The 17,149-nt window shown below is 30.8% G+C and overlaps 1 protein-coding gene across 3 annotated transcripts in view; it reads left to right on the top strand.

Moving 5' to 3' along the window:
• Positions 1-16,708, top strand: part of LOC113557039 (papilin) — a 48,620-nt gene extending 31,912 nt beyond the window's left edge. Inside the window, exons 13-41 of one of the 3 annotated variants that reach the window (XM_026962316.1) lie at positions 549-728; positions 794-964; positions 1,046-1,228; positions 1,307-1,448; positions 1,539-1,657; positions 1,790-2,678; positions 2,745-2,891; positions 2,990-3,227; positions 3,335-3,510; positions 4,534-4,707; positions 4,918-5,070; positions 5,299-5,523; positions 5,589-5,765; positions 5,832-6,008; positions 6,080-6,256; positions 6,324-6,503; positions 7,166-7,342; positions 7,424-7,636; positions 7,704-7,874; positions 8,000-8,259; positions 8,336-8,471; positions 8,547-8,840; positions 9,256-9,447; positions 9,856-9,983; positions 10,455-10,605; positions 12,278-12,757; positions 14,437-14,592; positions 14,708-14,818; positions 15,825-16,708. In XM_026962316.1, the coding sequence (XP_026818117.1) occupies positions 549-728; positions 794-964; positions 1,046-1,228; positions 1,307-1,448; positions 1,539-1,657; positions 1,790-2,678; positions 2,745-2,891; positions 2,990-3,227; positions 3,335-3,510; positions 4,534-4,707; positions 4,918-5,070; positions 5,299-5,523; positions 5,589-5,765; positions 5,832-6,008; positions 6,080-6,256; positions 6,324-6,503; positions 7,166-7,342; positions 7,424-7,636; positions 7,704-7,874; positions 8,000-8,259; positions 8,336-8,471; positions 8,547-8,840; positions 9,256-9,447; positions 9,856-9,983; positions 10,455-10,605; positions 12,278-12,757; positions 14,437-14,592; positions 14,708-14,818; positions 15,825-16,060 (6,213 nt within the window). In that variant the 3' untranslated portion in view covers positions 16,061-16,708. The remainder of the gene's footprint in view (positions 1-548; positions 729-793; positions 965-1,045; positions 1,229-1,306; positions 1,449-1,538; positions 1,658-1,789; positions 2,679-2,744; positions 2,892-2,989; positions 3,228-3,334; positions 3,511-4,533; positions 4,708-4,917; positions 5,071-5,298; positions 5,524-5,588; positions 5,766-5,831; positions 6,009-6,079; positions 6,257-6,323; positions 6,504-7,165; positions 7,343-7,423; positions 7,637-7,703; positions 7,875-7,999; positions 8,260-8,335; positions 8,472-8,546; positions 8,841-9,255; positions 9,448-9,855; positions 9,984-10,454; positions 10,606-12,277; positions 12,758-14,436; positions 14,593-14,707; positions 14,819-15,824) is intronic. The other 2 variants (XM_026962317.1, XM_026962318.1) reach the window with 2 other exon arrangements.
• The last annotated feature ends 441 nt before the right edge of the window (positions 16,709-17,149 follow it).

Here is a 17,149-nt window from a genome sequence, read left to right as displayed (position 1 = left end):
TTGCAATAATATATCATTAAAGAAAATTAAAATTATGTTATTATACGGTTATAATATGATAAAACAATTTTGACCAATTTAAGTGATCTAAATGTTTTTTATAACGTAATTTACATACATATTTTTATATATTTATGTTCTTATGGGGGCCAAACAGTAGAACATTTTGATACCACTTAAATAAATTGTTACCACGGGAAAACAAAACATTTATTTCGCTAATTTTGAATGATATTTGATTTTAAGACTAATCACTTTGGGAAGTTAAATATTTCAAAAATAAATAATAACAAAAATGTATTTACTTCTTAATCAACATATATTGGTATATTATGTTATATATTATAACTTATATATAGTTTGATTAATATTACTTGTTATTTTTAAATATAAAATATAATAAATTTTTTCCCTAATATGTAATTGAAATACAACGTTAATTATTCAATATTCAAAATTAAAAAGATTCGTTTTAGCTTTTAATATATTAATTAACAAATTTGGTTTAGACAGACAATATTTTATGATATAATTTTTTTTATTGACAGTGTAATCAATTGTGTGGAGCTGGTAAACAAACAAGAAAAGTTAGTTGCTACAGAAAAGTTGATAAGAAAATTATTGTCTTAAATGATGACGAATGTGAGACTAAAAAGCCAGACACAGAAAAAGCATGTCATTTGCGTCCATGTGAGGGTGTCGATTGGGTGACGTCTGCGTGGTCAGGAGTAAGAAAACAATTTATAACTCATATTTTTTAATTTTATTTAATTATTTAACTATTTAAATTTAGTGCGGTGATTGTAACTTGGATTTCGAAACTAGACAAGTGATTTGTGCAAATTCCAAAGGAAAATTATATGATAGCCAATTTTGTAAGAAATCAAAATACCCAGAGACTATCCGAAATTGTACACCATCAGATGCATGCGAGTATCAGTGGTATGCCACTCAATGGAGTGAGGTACAATGCAATACCTATATTATTATTATTATATTTGATACGATATATCTTTATTATAATATTATGTGTAAATGTGTCTAGTGTTCATCAAAATGCAGTACTGGAAAACAAATTAGAAAAGTTTTTTGCGGATCTTTAGTCGGTGAATCGATTAAAAAAGTCGATAATGTAAAATGCGATCCAAGCAAAAAATACGAAGATACTAAAAATTGTACTGGTAAAGAAACATGCAAAGGAGAATGGTTTTCAGGCCCTTGGACGGCGGTTTGTTTAAATATTAATTAACTAACGATTTTATTTAATTATTTGTATTATTAATTTATAAAATAATTTAATACACAGTGTTCAAAACCTTGTGGTTCTGGAGAAAAAAGCAGAAAGGTATTTTGTATGGTTGGAAACTCTACTGTGGATGCTAGTCAGTGTAAACCCGAAACACTTTTATACTCTAGCGATGAGTGTAATAAACAGCCTTGTGGTGAAGGTAAAAGTTAATTTTATTTTCTTAAATTTACAAGCCCCGTTTATTGATATCTCTGATAAAGAAGTATTTCTTTGTTTTGTTTCTGAATAGATCAAATTATGCCTGTTGAGTCTAAGAAACCAATTACGGAAGAAGATACGCTCGAAGAAGAAGAGTGCGAAGATGAAATGATAACGGTTACTCCATTTGCAAGTGAACCAGATTATGAAGTAATTTTTTTTTCTATTAACTTAGTATGACTATGAACTGTATTATGTATTATTTACGAAAGAAAAAAATGTTCATTGATATTTTTTTCAAATGTTATCTTTGTACTTTTGTAACTATTAATTTTATTATAGGCTACAACATCGCCCTACACACAATCATCTGATGATAATACGATTAGTGTGGATTTAAATAATACAACGAAATCCGAAGAATCTGATGAAATTACTACAGATTCAATGAATACTGAAAAGGGAAGCACTATTACACCTTTGGAAATAAAAATAACATCTACACAAAAAAAAACGAACTCCACTACTACTACTACTACTACTACTACTTCTCCAATCAAACGGAAAAAGAGACAAGCTATCTTAGATTCTCAAATCAAATTTTCTAATGCTAAACCTACTAATGTCCCTAGCCTTGACTTATCGAGTACCTTTGAGTCCTCAACTATTATTTCAACAACGGATATGTCGACTACTGATATATCAACCACAGATATTTCAACAACGGATTATACAACGGTTGACACGCCAACAACTATTGATATTGCTTCGACGACTGACATTAATACATCAGTTTCTTCAGCGTCGCCGTCTACATCACCAGAACCAACAACAATTACATCTCAGACTGAAACACTTCAAACTGAAACAATGACGAATAATGGAAATATATCAACTTTGATAGATATTTCATCATCTACAGCTGATTATAGTACCGAAAACAGCGATAAAACTACTCCTATGGAGTTAACAACCGTGTCAATGTCTTCCCCTGATACAGAAAGTACTGTTGTATCTGATTCAATAACTGAATCAAGTACGGATGCAATGTCCACTACAGATATTTCATCAACCATTAATTTATCATCAAGCCCCGAACCATCTACATCACTTTCATCATTAGAAACAATCGCATCATCAACTGAGATGTCAGTTAGCACTTCTGACTATACCAGCGAAACATCTGAAGTTATGACAACATTCACTTCAGTAACTAATTCAACTAAAAAAAGTATAACGTTTGATTCATAGCTTTTAGAACTAAGAAAACAAATTTAATATTTGTATTGTATTGCAGCTACCAAGAAGGAGAATCCATTAATTGAAGCTTCTAAAAAGGGCAAACGTATTTGTAAGAAAAAAAAGAAATTAGTCGGTTGTCAGACATCAGAATTTGGATGCTGCTTTGATGACAAAACGCCCGCTAAAGGACCATTTAGTGCTGGTATTTATAAAAATAATATGTCTATTTAAATATATTTTTAAAGCTAATTATTTCTTTAAAGTGTCAATTGATTTTTTTTTTTTTTATAAATATTTTAGGTTGTCCGGATGTACATACCTGCAAAGATACAGAACATAACTGTTGTTCAGATGGCGTGACTCCTGCAACTGGTCCTAAAAACGAAGGATGTCCTCCTTCAATGTGTAACGCTACCTTGTATGGCTGCTGTTCAGATGGCTTTAGTATTTCACTTGGAAATGATTTTGAAGGATGTCCTGTTGAGTTACCTGTATTGACAACGACATTGGTACCAGATCTCGGATGCAAGAATACACAGTAATATTAATACGTTTAATGATTTTTAGTAGTAATATAAATAAAAATAATTATCATTAGTTATTATTAATAATTAATCATTTTTAATTTGTTTATTTAAATTTCAGATTTGGTTGTTGTCCAGATGGAAATTCTCCTGCTTCAGGACCAAGTTTCCAAGGATGTTATAGTTGCGTTGAAGGATCAGGAGAATGTGATTCGTGTTTGGAAACGGCATATGGTTGTTGTGCAGATAATGTCACCGCAGCTACAGGGCCAAATATGGCTGGTTGCCAAGATAATTGTAAGTTTGAATATTGATGGTCATACAATTCGTGTATAAAACGTGATAGACATCAATCTGAAAAAAATAGGATCAATCAATACTAAAATAAAAATACAATTTATATCGTGTAAAAAAAATTATTTATTTCTACTCAAACTATTTAGTATTTACATTATGTGTATTTAAACCATTAAAATATTTATCTTGGAAACTTGAAATATACTACTGTTAATTAAATGATCAGTTTACGCATTGATAATTTCAAAATAGGTACTTAAACTAATTTTATGCTATTTATAGGAACTTAAAATTTTTGAATTTTTTTCTTTAAATGTTGATACAAACTTCTCTATTTAAATAATTAAACATTTTATATAATTTTTCTTATAAATTATTCTCACATTGATTTAAAAATTCTGAAATACATATGCATGAATTTATGTGTGGACATAACTAAATATTTTTATATTAACAATTTTGTTACTTTTTTTTAAATTTTAATACAAAAAAATGAATTGCAAAGACCTGACATTTTTACCGTTACATATTCTATTGTCTTCTACAAAAAATTTAATTTTCAAATATTTAGAATAATTTTAACTATATTTTAATTGGAATAATTCATACAATATCTTTAACACGTTATAGAATAAATATATCTGTATTTTCATAATAATTAATAATAGTAAACGGTATATAGTTATTTATAATATATTTGTGTCACACAAACATTAATTTAATTTAAAATATTACTATATAGTATAAGTAAATATACTTATAAGCAACTGCTAGAGTAACGATGCTTATCCTAAGTTTATAAATTTACGAATATATTTTAGAACTTTTATAAGAAAACGAATTAAAAATAAGAGGTTATTCAAACACTATCCAGCCTACAGAACGTTTAAATTTTGATTATGGTCCTTTTTTAGGTTTAAATTGTCTGCCCTTGTAATATAAAATAAATACAACAAATTAAATAATTATAATAATATAAAAATTATTTAAAATGTATTCAAACTACCATTACATATATTCCAGTGACAACTGATGATTTCATTTTCGTAACATCTACTTCAGAACAACCGTCTGACTCGTGTCAATTATCAGAATTTGGATGCTGTCCTGATGGAGTATCATCAGCCTCTGGATTCAACCTTGAAGGATGTATAGGAGTTGACTTTGATAATTGCACTTTGAATGAAAATGACACAGGTAATTCTGTCAGTTTAAATTAGAAGAAAATAATATTATAAATTGTAAAGCCCTGTGTAATTGATTGAAACAATATAATGTTTTGAAAATTTAAATTGGTAAAATAAAACTCATAGCTGTTTAACTTCAATATAATAAATTATTAAATTTATGTAACTCGATGATTAGACAAATAAAAAGTAACCTTATATTTGAAATTAATATTTCTAGAATGTTTATCTGCATGTGCTAAAGAACAATTTGGATGTTGTGACGATAATATTACTGCTGCACATGGACCAAATAAAGAAGGCTGTTGTCTAAGTTCCCAATATGGCTGTTGCCCAGACAATATAGTACCAGCTAATGGACCTAGTCTACAAGGTATATTCAAAAATTACTAATATGAAATTATTTTTTTAGAGTTATTTGTATAATGTTTAATACTTTATTTAATTTATTTTACATATATATATATATATAAAATCTGTAAATATATTGTTTAATATTTACAATAAGCATATTACGTTCAGTTATAGTGATATTAATTGGTACACATGAAATGTAACTTATTAGTGATTATTTATTGTATACGAATGATTTTTATTTTAGGTTGTGGATGTATTTACACGCCATTTGGATGTTGCCCAGACAATACTACAACTGCTAGAGGTCCAAATAACGCTGGCTGTAGTTGCCAATACACCGAACATAAATGTTGTCCAGATAACTTCACACCAGCTTCAGGACCTCAGTACGAAGGTTGCGCGTGTCATACATACCAGTTTGGTTGCTGTCCCGATGGTATAACTAAAGCACTTGGTCCAAACTCGCAAGGTAAAATATTCTAAAAGTTAATTTTCAAATAATAATTTTAATTTTTTTTTGTTTTTCTATCTTAGGGTGTGGTTGTGAATACACTCAATATGGATGTTGTGGTGATAAAAATACACCAGCTCTAGATGAAACTAAAAATTGTAGTTGTGAGGCATCTAAGTATGGATGTTGTTTAGATGGTATAGCCGAGTCTAAAGGGGAAAATTTCGAAGGATGTCAATCTAAACCCATTCTACCTGGAGGTAACTATACAATGATAAATTATTGACTGAAATTTAAAATTATTAAAATTATCGTAAAACTTGTAGATAGATGCAAAGAGCCCAAAGATCGAGGTAGCTGTTCAGATTTCACTGTTAAATGGTTCTTTGATACTGAGTATGGTGGTTGTTCAAGATTTTGGTATGGAGGATGTAATGGAAATAATAACCGTTTCAAAACGCAAGAAGAATGTAAAGATATATGTGTTGAGCCATCTGGTCGAGGTACATAAATAAATAAATCATTCACAAATTTATTTCTAATATTACTCAATTGGAAAAATTTATTTATATAGATGTATGTTACTTGCCAAAAAGCGTGGGTCCATGTGAAGGATATTACCCTACTTGGTACTACGACCAAGAACGAAAACAATGTGCACAATTTGTTTATGGTGGATGTCTTGGTAATAATAATAAATTCCAATCACGAGAAGAATGTGAACACCTTTGTGTGGTTCCTGATACTTTGGGTATAATAAATAATAACTCAATAATATAACTGTTTATTTATATATATATGTTTTTAATTTTAAATAGATCCTTGTGAACAACCACTTACACCTGGACCTTGTAAAGGTAACTATTCACGTTGGTACTATGATAAATCAACACGTACCTGTTCATCATTTAACTATGGCGGCTGTAAAGGAAATCAAAATAATTTCTTGAATAAAGAATCATGCAATCATAAATGTATAAACCCACTCAAAATCCAAGGTAAGCTTAATTCATTTTAGATTATAAATAATAGTTAGATTATTAATCCAATTTTATAGTAGACATTTATAATTTGATTTTAAAATGCATGAGAGTAGTAGTAAATAAGCTTAATTAATTAGACAATAATGCTATAAATACGACATTTAATAATGACTATTAATTGACGAAGATAATGAGAAACGAATGAAGAATTTTCCGTGATTTATTGTCATACAACTACTTGTTTTCTAGAAGGACTAGACGAAGATGTTTGCAAACTACCAAAAGACTCTGGTCCATGTGAGGGTACTAAAGTCTATTGGTATTATAACCATGAAAAAATGAAATGTAGGAAATTCGAGTATGGAGGTTGTGAAGGAAACAAAAATAGGTTCCATTCACAATCAGATTGTATAGCGAAATGTTATTCAGAGTTATTAATTAAAGGTACATAAAACCTATGTAGTCTGTAAAATAAGAATGGACTTGGGATGTACTATCTTTCTTAACTTATGAAGTCTTTAGCACTGTATTGCTATGTTGATTTGTTCTAACAATTTTGAATTTAATAAAATAATATTGTGTTTAAATTAAATATAAAATAATATTAATACCTATTTAATTATTAAGACATTGTTTGCTACTAACATAAAATGCATGTGGGTTTGGTAATTATTTAGAAGAATGTTTGATGACTGTTGCTCGGGGTGATAAAAACTGTGATAAGAAGATACCAAGGTGGTATTTTGATAATAATGAAAACGCATGTAAACCTTTCTATTATACTGGTTGTGGTGCCAATGCTAACAATTATGAGACGCAAGAGTCTTGTGAAAAGAAATGTCCATCTAAGAGAAGTAAGCCATTATAATGGTTAAATGTATTGTATTTTTAATAAATTGTTAGAAGAAAAATTAAAAAATCCAATGAAATTTCAGAACTTGATACATGTAAATTACCCGCTCTTGTTGGTGAATGTCATGACTACGTAAATCGTTGGTACTTTAACTCTTTGGATGGTCGTTGTAAGCAATTTTACTATGGTGGTTGTGGTGGAAATGAAAATAATTTCGAAACACAATATAGTTGTGAAAATAAATGTATCGACTCTAGTCGTATTACAACTTTAGCACCTCCTCAATTTTCAAAAGGTATATTTTCAATATAAAAAAAAAGAGAATAACGTAAACAACGATTATTTTTTAATAAAATTTACAGACAAATGCTTCTTGTCCCAAGACCGCGGTAACTGTAGCAATATGTCTTCTAAATATTTCTATGATAGACAAGACGGCGTTTGCAAACAATTCATGTACGGTGGCTGCGGAGGTAATGACAACCGCTTTGATTCTAAACAAGAATGTGAACGACAGTGTTTCGAAGCACAAGGTAATGAAAATAAAAATAACTTATTTGTAACTGGTAGAGTGGTAGCAATGGCTTAATAAAATAATTAGTTAAATAAAGTAGTATGTATATAATAAATAATAATATTTTTTAATTTTCCTTTCTAGATCTATGTCAATTGCCAAGAGTAGAAGGACCGTGTAGAGGAGATTTCAGACAATGGTATTACGATAAAAATAGTGATAGATGCTTCCAATTCCGATATGGTGGATGTCAAGGAAACTCTAATCGCTTTAATGACCGACAATCCTGTGAATCCCGTTGTGTACAAAATGTTGTAACAACAGTTGCTTCACCAATAATAGCCCAAACACGACCAAGTGACGTTTGTCTAATTCCACTCGACCCCGGTCCTTGTCTTCAAACTGTAATATAACCTTGTACCTTATTACTTATAAACTAAATATTTTAATTTATTATTTTTCTACGCTATTTTACTATAGATTGATATGTGGTACTTTAAAACATCCACAAGACGATGTGAATCTTTTGCTTATAGTGGCTGTGAAGGAAATGCTAATAAATTCCAATCGGTTGAAGAATGTGAACGAATCTGCTACCCATATATTGATCCAAATGGTAAATAAAAAAATACAACGGCTTTTACTTTTAACAAAACACGATTAAACTTGTTTGTGTTTGATTGTTCGACAGCAAATAAAATTGAACAGGAACCACGAACTATAAAACCAGAAGAACCACAAATATCTACAGACATTTGTGAAGCAGGGAAATTACGTTGTAAACAATTATCCGAAGAAGCAACAAGATGTCCGTACGGACTTGAACATTGGGTTAATGCTGTTGGTTGTGAAGACTGTCGATGTTATAATCCTTGCTTGCCAGGACCCGATCAGAAATCGGTTTGTCCTGCAGATTATCAATGTATAGTGGACGTTATTACGTCAGACAACGGAGATTCGAAATATAAGGCCACCTGTAGACCAGGTAATAAAGTTCATAAAAATAAATACAATTTTAGTAAGTCAACTAAAATAAATTATTGAGTTGTAATTAAATTAACTTCCACTAAGATATCAAATAAAAATGTTAATCTTACTATAAGTATAAATATTAGAATAATACCTTTAGATTTATTTTAAATATATTAATATTCACTAATATTTTTGCTAAAAATTATTAATTATGTTAATATTTATAGTTAAAAATAATTTAGGTAAAAAAATATTCAGTCAAATTGTTATACGTATACTTATCTGCATTATTATATTTTTCTAGTATTTTATTTAACAATAATGATTCGTATTTTAACTTAATGATAAAAATATATATTGAACATACAATTTCGTTAAATAACCATTTTATAATGGATTTAACCAATGTATGCTTATTTTGTTTGTAGTTTTCAAGCCAGGAGAATGTCCTCAGCTTGCCGTTTACCAGAGCGACTGCGCCGAACAGTGTAGAACAGATGCTGATTGTGTGGGAGACGATAAGTGTTGTTATAACGGTTGTGGTACTTTCTGTTTGCGTCCACAACAGTCCACCTCAACGACGACTGCATCGACGACCACTGCGATTATGCAAGAAAAAGGTATATATGTTCCTACTTACCAAACGTTGCACGTTAATTAGTTACAAGAGATTTTGCAATTATTTATATGTTTATCATTCATACTAAGAGCAGTGGCGTACACAATATTGGCCTTAAGGCTAAAGCGACTAGTCAAAATTTGTCTGTCCAATGGCAAAGAATTAATTTCAAAAGTATAATACTTTGGAATAACATAAAATATATTAATTTATATAAGTAAAAAAGTCAAGTCGACATTTTAATTATTTGTAAAGGAAAGAAAATGGAAAATATATTAAGCACACACATACACACACACACACACACACAAAGATGTGGGTGTAATGTGTAAGCTTGACTATGAAAAACACAAATAACGAATTATAAAATTTCATTTATTTCTAATACGTATTTTGCGTGTGCCAACAGAATCACCTCCGCAAATCGTCACAGCCGATTCCAACGTAGAGGCCGATGAAGGCAACTACGCCACTCTCAGATGCGTAGTTATTGGTAATCCTACACCGACGATCGTTTGGCAGAAGAACACCACACTGGTAATAATACTTTAGAATTCCACTATCTCAATGTGAATAGAAAATATGTCTTGCAACTGCAGTCAAATGCGATAAATCCATAAAAATTGTTATAAAATCGTTCATTTATGCAAATCCAAAATCCCACTCACTTGCTTATTCAGTTTACGAGGTTAGTCATTACAGCACCAGAAATTCAGAAAGTTTAAATCAAAATGTCTTCAAGTTTGGTAAATTTTAAAATAAAATAATTCGTACGCCTTCTTAAATCTTTTAAAAACAATTTGTCTTGTGTGGGTTTTCGGGATACGCAATAGTGGTGGTACCTGCACAGTATAAAATATTTTCAGTTTATGATTCAATAAAAATGCATGTTCATTTTGCGATTACTTCGAGAATAGGACTAACCATAAAAAAAAATCATTAAAATTGACAATCAGATTATGTTATCATTATGCATTTATATTGAGTGTAGGTGTATTCGTGTTTCAGATCGACGGATCGGGTGGTCATTACAAACTGTTTGCCGATGGTACGTTACAGATAGTTGGGCTATACAAATACGATTCAGGAGTGTATATTTGTATGGCTAGCAACGGTATCGGCGAACCAATCAGAAAAGAGGTCTACTTAACGGTCAAAGGTACGAGATTCCTTGTTTTTGCATTTAATATCTATACGCTTTATTTTGAAATATTAGATTACATACATGTTTTCGTTGGTAGTCTGTCTTTACTCGTACATAATATCAACTATTCTACTATATGTAGACAAGTTTTTTTCTATTACAATGTCATGTCTTTCGAGTAAAAGCCGGTAAAGTATATAAATATAAACCGACTTGACGAAACTTTGCGTTTTATGGATTCACGTCCAACTACAAGGCATGACACAAGTATATGTTCTGCTATTCGTATCGTAAAACGTACATTTATTTCGTTTTTTTTTCAATAGTACTAAACACTGGTTTTTTAAATTCTACAGTGAGAGTTATTTGAAAAATGTTAATGCACTTTTTAGAAGACGCTTCACTGGCATTTGTAATCACTGTTGGTTAGGTATGAAAAAGCAAATTTACGTTTTAGCTATTTTTAGCAATTAAAGTATTGTTTCATTAGTTTTAATTTATTAGAGCGGATAAACCTATTATGCAATTTAGATGTAACGACATTAACCGTGAGTTTGTGGAGATTATTTTCGACATTGTAATTTTAAAACGAGTTATAAGATTTACGAACGTTTAAATAATGCACATAATTTGATTGAAAGTCAAATACTACAAATGCTGATACGGCGTCTTCTAAAATTTGCACTGCACGCAAAAAATAGAGAATTGTCAAACACATAGTGTAATAATGATATTATACTCATATTATTACGAATATAACGCTTACGAATTCTTCGCATATCGCACCATGATGATTAATAATTTATAATCACCATAACACTATTACCGGTGCTCGAATTGGAAAAAATCAAGTAAATTAGCTCAACCTGATATTATAAAAATTCTATCCCATATGCTTTATTATTTTACACAGGCTCCACTACATTTTTTTAAATACCACACATCTACTGCATATTTATGAATTAAAAATCTAAAAATATAATTTATGTTAGTGTACGTGATTTTATGTTCTTCTCAAATCATAAATTTAGTTAAAAAAAAATAAAAACAATGATGATTAATATCTAAAAATGATGAACCATACATACATGTCATTCTTACGTTTAATGTACATAAGGGCTCAACCCGTATATGAAGTTCTAAAATAAACAATATATTAATATGATAGAATTATCATTGTGTTCAGCAGGAGAGAGAGAGAGATCGTTATGATATTATGAATATAATAAAATAAAAACGGTAAAAAACCGTCAACAGGCGAGTTACCACATAAACAAACTACATAGGCACATAGTATAGTATAACTAAAACCAAAAATATTGTAAATTCATTACATTTTTCCGATTAATTTATTGACAGTAGATAAATATGCAGCAGTATTATTGACAGAAATTTAAACACATAATTGAATAAAAATTAAGTCAGACATCAGAGCGGTTTTCCCTGTTCCAGTAAAAAAAAAAAATTGTTGGAGAATGAAAAAATAATAATAGAAGGGCTCCTTTCCCCCCTTCCCTAACAAACATTCACCAATTCGAGCACTGGCCACTACGCTTACTTTAACTTACACTCGATGTTTGCATGTGTTTTTGCACCGTTGGTTGATGTTCTTCTTCATCTTCACGTTCTTCTTGTTCTTCTACTTCTACTTCTCGTACCCGCACTCGTCGTCCCTGCCGTCGTGCAGACCCGATCCCACGACCCGCAAACGTTATCGGCGAGGAGAGCACTGCCGTGATCGTCGCGCTCAACAATCCCACTGTGCTGCAGTGTTACGCAGTCGGCTGGCCGCGTCCTATCGTCACTTGGTGGCGGGCCGACCGGATGTTGCCGATGACGTCCGAGACGTTCGAACAGCGCAACGACCATTCGTTGTACATCCGGATGGTAACGATCAACGTGCTCGGCCCGTACACGTGTCAGGTGTACAACGGAATCGGTCGGGCGTCTTCGTGGAGCGTCACGCTCCAGGCGCACGGCACTTCCGCCGACTATCCGTACAACCCGTACCTGGTGCCACCGCCCAGGCACCCGGGTACCGGTGACGTGATCCGACTCAAGCCGACCGTCGTCAGGCTCACCAGACCACCGCCCATCTTCAGAACGGTCACCCCACAACACACCGACGTCGAGACCACACAGCCGTCACAGCAAAAGGTCTTCACTGGTAAGTGCCCTCCACCCTCCCCTCCCTCATAGCAGTGCCTTTGCTGCGAACGTTGAAATTCCATGGCATACGTATAATATATCCGTCTGCTTATTTCAACCTTCAAAACCAATCATGTGTTACATTTTTCACATCCAGAGACATAGCTAGTGGGTAAATCGCGTTATCACTATATAGTAGGTATGCAGTATGTTCCGTTTGCACTTAAACATTAGGTAACACGGAATTTTAGCCAGCGACATAATAAAACACTAAATATGTCGTATTAACATTAGAAAGTTTTTAGGAAGACAGAGGATACTAAAATACGAATTATGTGCCAAATGTAAGTCATATTGCGCTGTTACTAATTAGTGCACTGATAGAAATTATTATTTGTTATTATTTAATTTCAAAATATTGTACATGCCCTATAATTACAGTAATAATTTTTTTTACATTAAACAAGTCAAATTTTTCTGTCCAATAAACAATAAGTAGTATTGTATAGTGTTACCATTTAAACAAATATTAACGTCATTGTGTAAGACACGCGGAAAGGGGGAACATTTTAAAATTCACATAAAATATTATGTATTTTAATATTCTCTCTCTGTCTTCCTCAAAAATCCCCCATTTTAATCTATAATCTTCCCGCTGTACTACCTTATATTACTATTTAAGTGAAACGCGCTGTATATAACCTTGGGTTCCAAAATCTGGTTATATATATTTTACTTTCAAACTAGATCGATGACTAGTAGCGGTATTTCATTTTTAGTACAGACGCTCATCACACGGGAAAAACGGTAATTTTTTATTTTGTCATAACAAATAGTAGATACGTGATCATTATTTTATACAAATATTTTTTCAATGGTGGACTTTTACTCACCATTATGACATTGCTTTAGTTATAAAATTAAAACGAAAATGGTCCACTGCATAATAGTATATACTTCATACATTTCAGTAGTAAATACTTAATACTTACATGGATGATACCTATTACTCGTGTATCGCCTACTATTGCATTTGGTTTCCTGTTACTAATACTCGTGTTATTTCTTGGTGTTATCATATATAATTGATTTTAAAATACTAAATCGTTGCTTTTAGATAACTAATATTAGTTTTTATTGTAGTATTAGTCTAACTTTAACAGATCGATGTCATAACAAATAGTTAACGACTATTATAGTAATACATTTTAACGGCATAGATATCTTTTTAAATAATTTATTGAATATGTGTAGGAAAAACACTACACCTAACAAAATTAATTTTTTGAGCTGTTGGTTATGGAAATTATTGCATATTGTACACATTGAACGACTGTTTATTATTTATCATTATACTAATGAATTATTAGTTCCGAGAATTTGAATAATTTGAACGGAATATATTTTATATTTTCGGTATTTTACGGTCATTTAATATGATAATCTTTTTTTTCTTTTTTTTTTTTTTTTTGTCATGTATTTGGCACCTATTTCATTAGTATGTATGATGTTACGGGAATTCATACAATTTTCGAATTTTTAAATATTTATCTCGATGCTAACAATCGGTGTATACAAGTGTAGGGACAAATAGAAATCAAAAACAATCGAACAAAATGTTTGGACATTTTCGATTAGTCTAAAAACTGATATAATATCGTGTCGCAATGATTTTAATTGAATATTTTTCTGGCGCAGTCCCCGTACGAGTTAACATATCTTTACCAGCCACAACGATCGCCGTCGGTTCGGACCTGACGATTCCTTGTTCGGTGGACGGTTATCCGATACCCACTGTGACCTGGTACAAAGACGGGCAAATACTAAGGAACAATGAACGGACTCAGGCGACCGGTAAGCGTTGTGCGCCTACCACAAACAGCGCCACGGCGATTGTTTTGAATTATGCAAATGGGCATAATGAGCATACTATATATCGCGCTTGAACATGGTTATTTTTTTTTCCTAGAAAACAAGTTGGTCGTCATCCGTACGAATGCTTCGGATTCGGGTTCTTATAAATGTGAAGCGTACAACTCGTACAGCTCCGATGAGAAAACCGTAAACATTACAATAGAAGGTACGTACAGTAGTTCATAACGCCATAGCTACAGACAGCATAATACACAATGCCATATAACAATAATAATAATAGTAAATTACATTTGCACGATTTTTAAAAAAAAATGCGTAACAGGGCAGTGTGGTGGAAGGGATCGAGAGAGGTTAATTAGCCTTGTACGGGAGGGAGTTTGATATTTGTTTACTGAATTTGAAAATCCATCGCAGTTGACGAGATTGCATTAAATTAATTTATACGTGCATCGCAGTAATGAGCTTGGCCGGAAAACGAACACAGTGAAAACTCTTTATAACGAAATTCTTTACAACGAAAAACTCTATATAACGTAAACATTATATAATAAATAATAATGGTTGGTTTGCTTTATAACCCATTAGTCAATTAATTATCTACAACGTATAGTCATTCTCAATAACGAAACAATATTTTATGTTTCATAACACAATATACCTGTTAAGTATTATGATTTATAAAAATAATCGGCAAAAATGCAGACATTTCCAAGAACGATTACGTTCTTTCATTATTTACTCTCGATATCGTAATAATACTATTATTATCGATATCAAATATATTCGTTTTATTATAAACGTAATTTCTAACAAAAATTTTGTTTTTTATTTTAAACCCTCTGAATTACGAAAACGAAAGAAATCTCTTGGTCCCTTCAGCTTCGTTATAAAGAGTTTTCACTGTATATTTAAATTGAACACGTTTGACGGTAAACATTTGTTAGTGGTTGTCTTTAAACGGCGTAACGATTGCAAATTTTAAGGAGCTCTACATCTGTTAACGCCTTTTATCGATAAAAAATTATAATTAATTTTAAATTATTCATCAAAAAATATTAATACGTAGGTAATCGTAATGTTGGTAATAATTATCAATTTTAGTCGTTTCGATCCTAATTATGTCATGGTAGTGTAGGCATTAGCAAAATAATATTAAAATGTACCAAACAATTTGAAAGTAAATAATAGCGCTTTTCGTTTTGCTTTTATAGGTATGTATATTCCTCCAAACTGTACAGACAGTCGGTTTTTCGCCAATTGTTCTTTGATCGTGAAAGGATCCTACTGTAATCATCCGTACTACAAGAAGTTCTGCTGCGAGTCATGCACACGGGCCGGTCTACTACCGACCAATGACTATCAAAACAACTTTTCATACATCAGCAATTCAATCAGACGGTTCAGAAGAGATCTAGTCAACAAACTTCAGAGTTTGAACTTATTCTAAGCGGAGCGCAACGGCGGATCGCGTTGCATTTTAGTCATAAATACAAAATTTTAAATATTATTATACATCATAAGAGAAAAAAAGAATAATACAATTTTAGATAATATTGCTATACTTCATAATATATTATTATTATTATTTGTTCGTGTCACGTAATAATTTTACTATTATTATCATCATCTTATTATTATTATTATTATTATTATTATAAATATCATCATTATTATACTATTACTATTATTATTATTATTATTATTATTATTATAAATATTATAATTATTACAAACCGGAATTTTATTCGTTCCAAACGGCAAATGCCTCTAAAGGTAACGTCGTAGGTAATCAAATAACTTTCAAAATTATGCACAGTCATTCCACGTAATGTTTTATTATATAATTATGAAACATCATATATATTATAGTTTAAACATATAAATTTTTTTTTTTTTTAACCAGTACCTAATAATCAGTTATATATATATATATATATTTAATCAGTTCCTAATAATAGTCATACATACTCGTTGTTAGGAAAATAGTTAAATATTATTTTATGTACTTTAGATAGTCGGCATGATTAATTTATTATATTATACCTTCCTATAATAAAGTATATATATTATGTTCACTTAAATGTATAACATTTCCTTTTCAATACTGTATTGAATATTATTTATCTATATGTTGGTTATAATTATAAATAATATTACCTATTTTAAGTTTACTGCATTATTACAATCTAAGAAAACAATTTCATATTATTTTCCAATTATAACGCGTTTATTAACATTTAAGTTTTTGTGTTCAGGTTTATATAAGTTACCTTTAAGAGATACTAATTTTATATTTTGTGACTATTAAACTGTGCTTTAAAATACAAAAAAATGTTGGACATTTCACATATTATCCCTGTAATTGTTCATTAATTTATTTATCATTAACTAATAGGTTATTAAAACGACACTGGTTGTTACAACTGCTACAGCAATCATATTGTACAGGAACGAGTTATGATAATAACAAAAAGGTGATTAAGTAATAGGCTATGCGGTAGATGTCTATGTGTGGGTCACTGTAATATGGGGCTGG

This window comes from Rhopalosiphum maidis, chromosome 3 (genome assembly GCF_003676215.2).
Source record: "Rhopalosiphum maidis isolate BTI-1 chromosome 3, ASM367621v3, whole genome shotgun sequence".
In the NCBI taxonomy this organism is placed as follows: domain Eukaryota; kingdom Metazoa; phylum Arthropoda; class Insecta; order Hemiptera; family Aphididae; genus Rhopalosiphum; species Rhopalosiphum maidis.
Note: the sequence above shows the minus strand (reverse complement) of the source record. Positions and strands in the feature narration are given on the sequence as shown.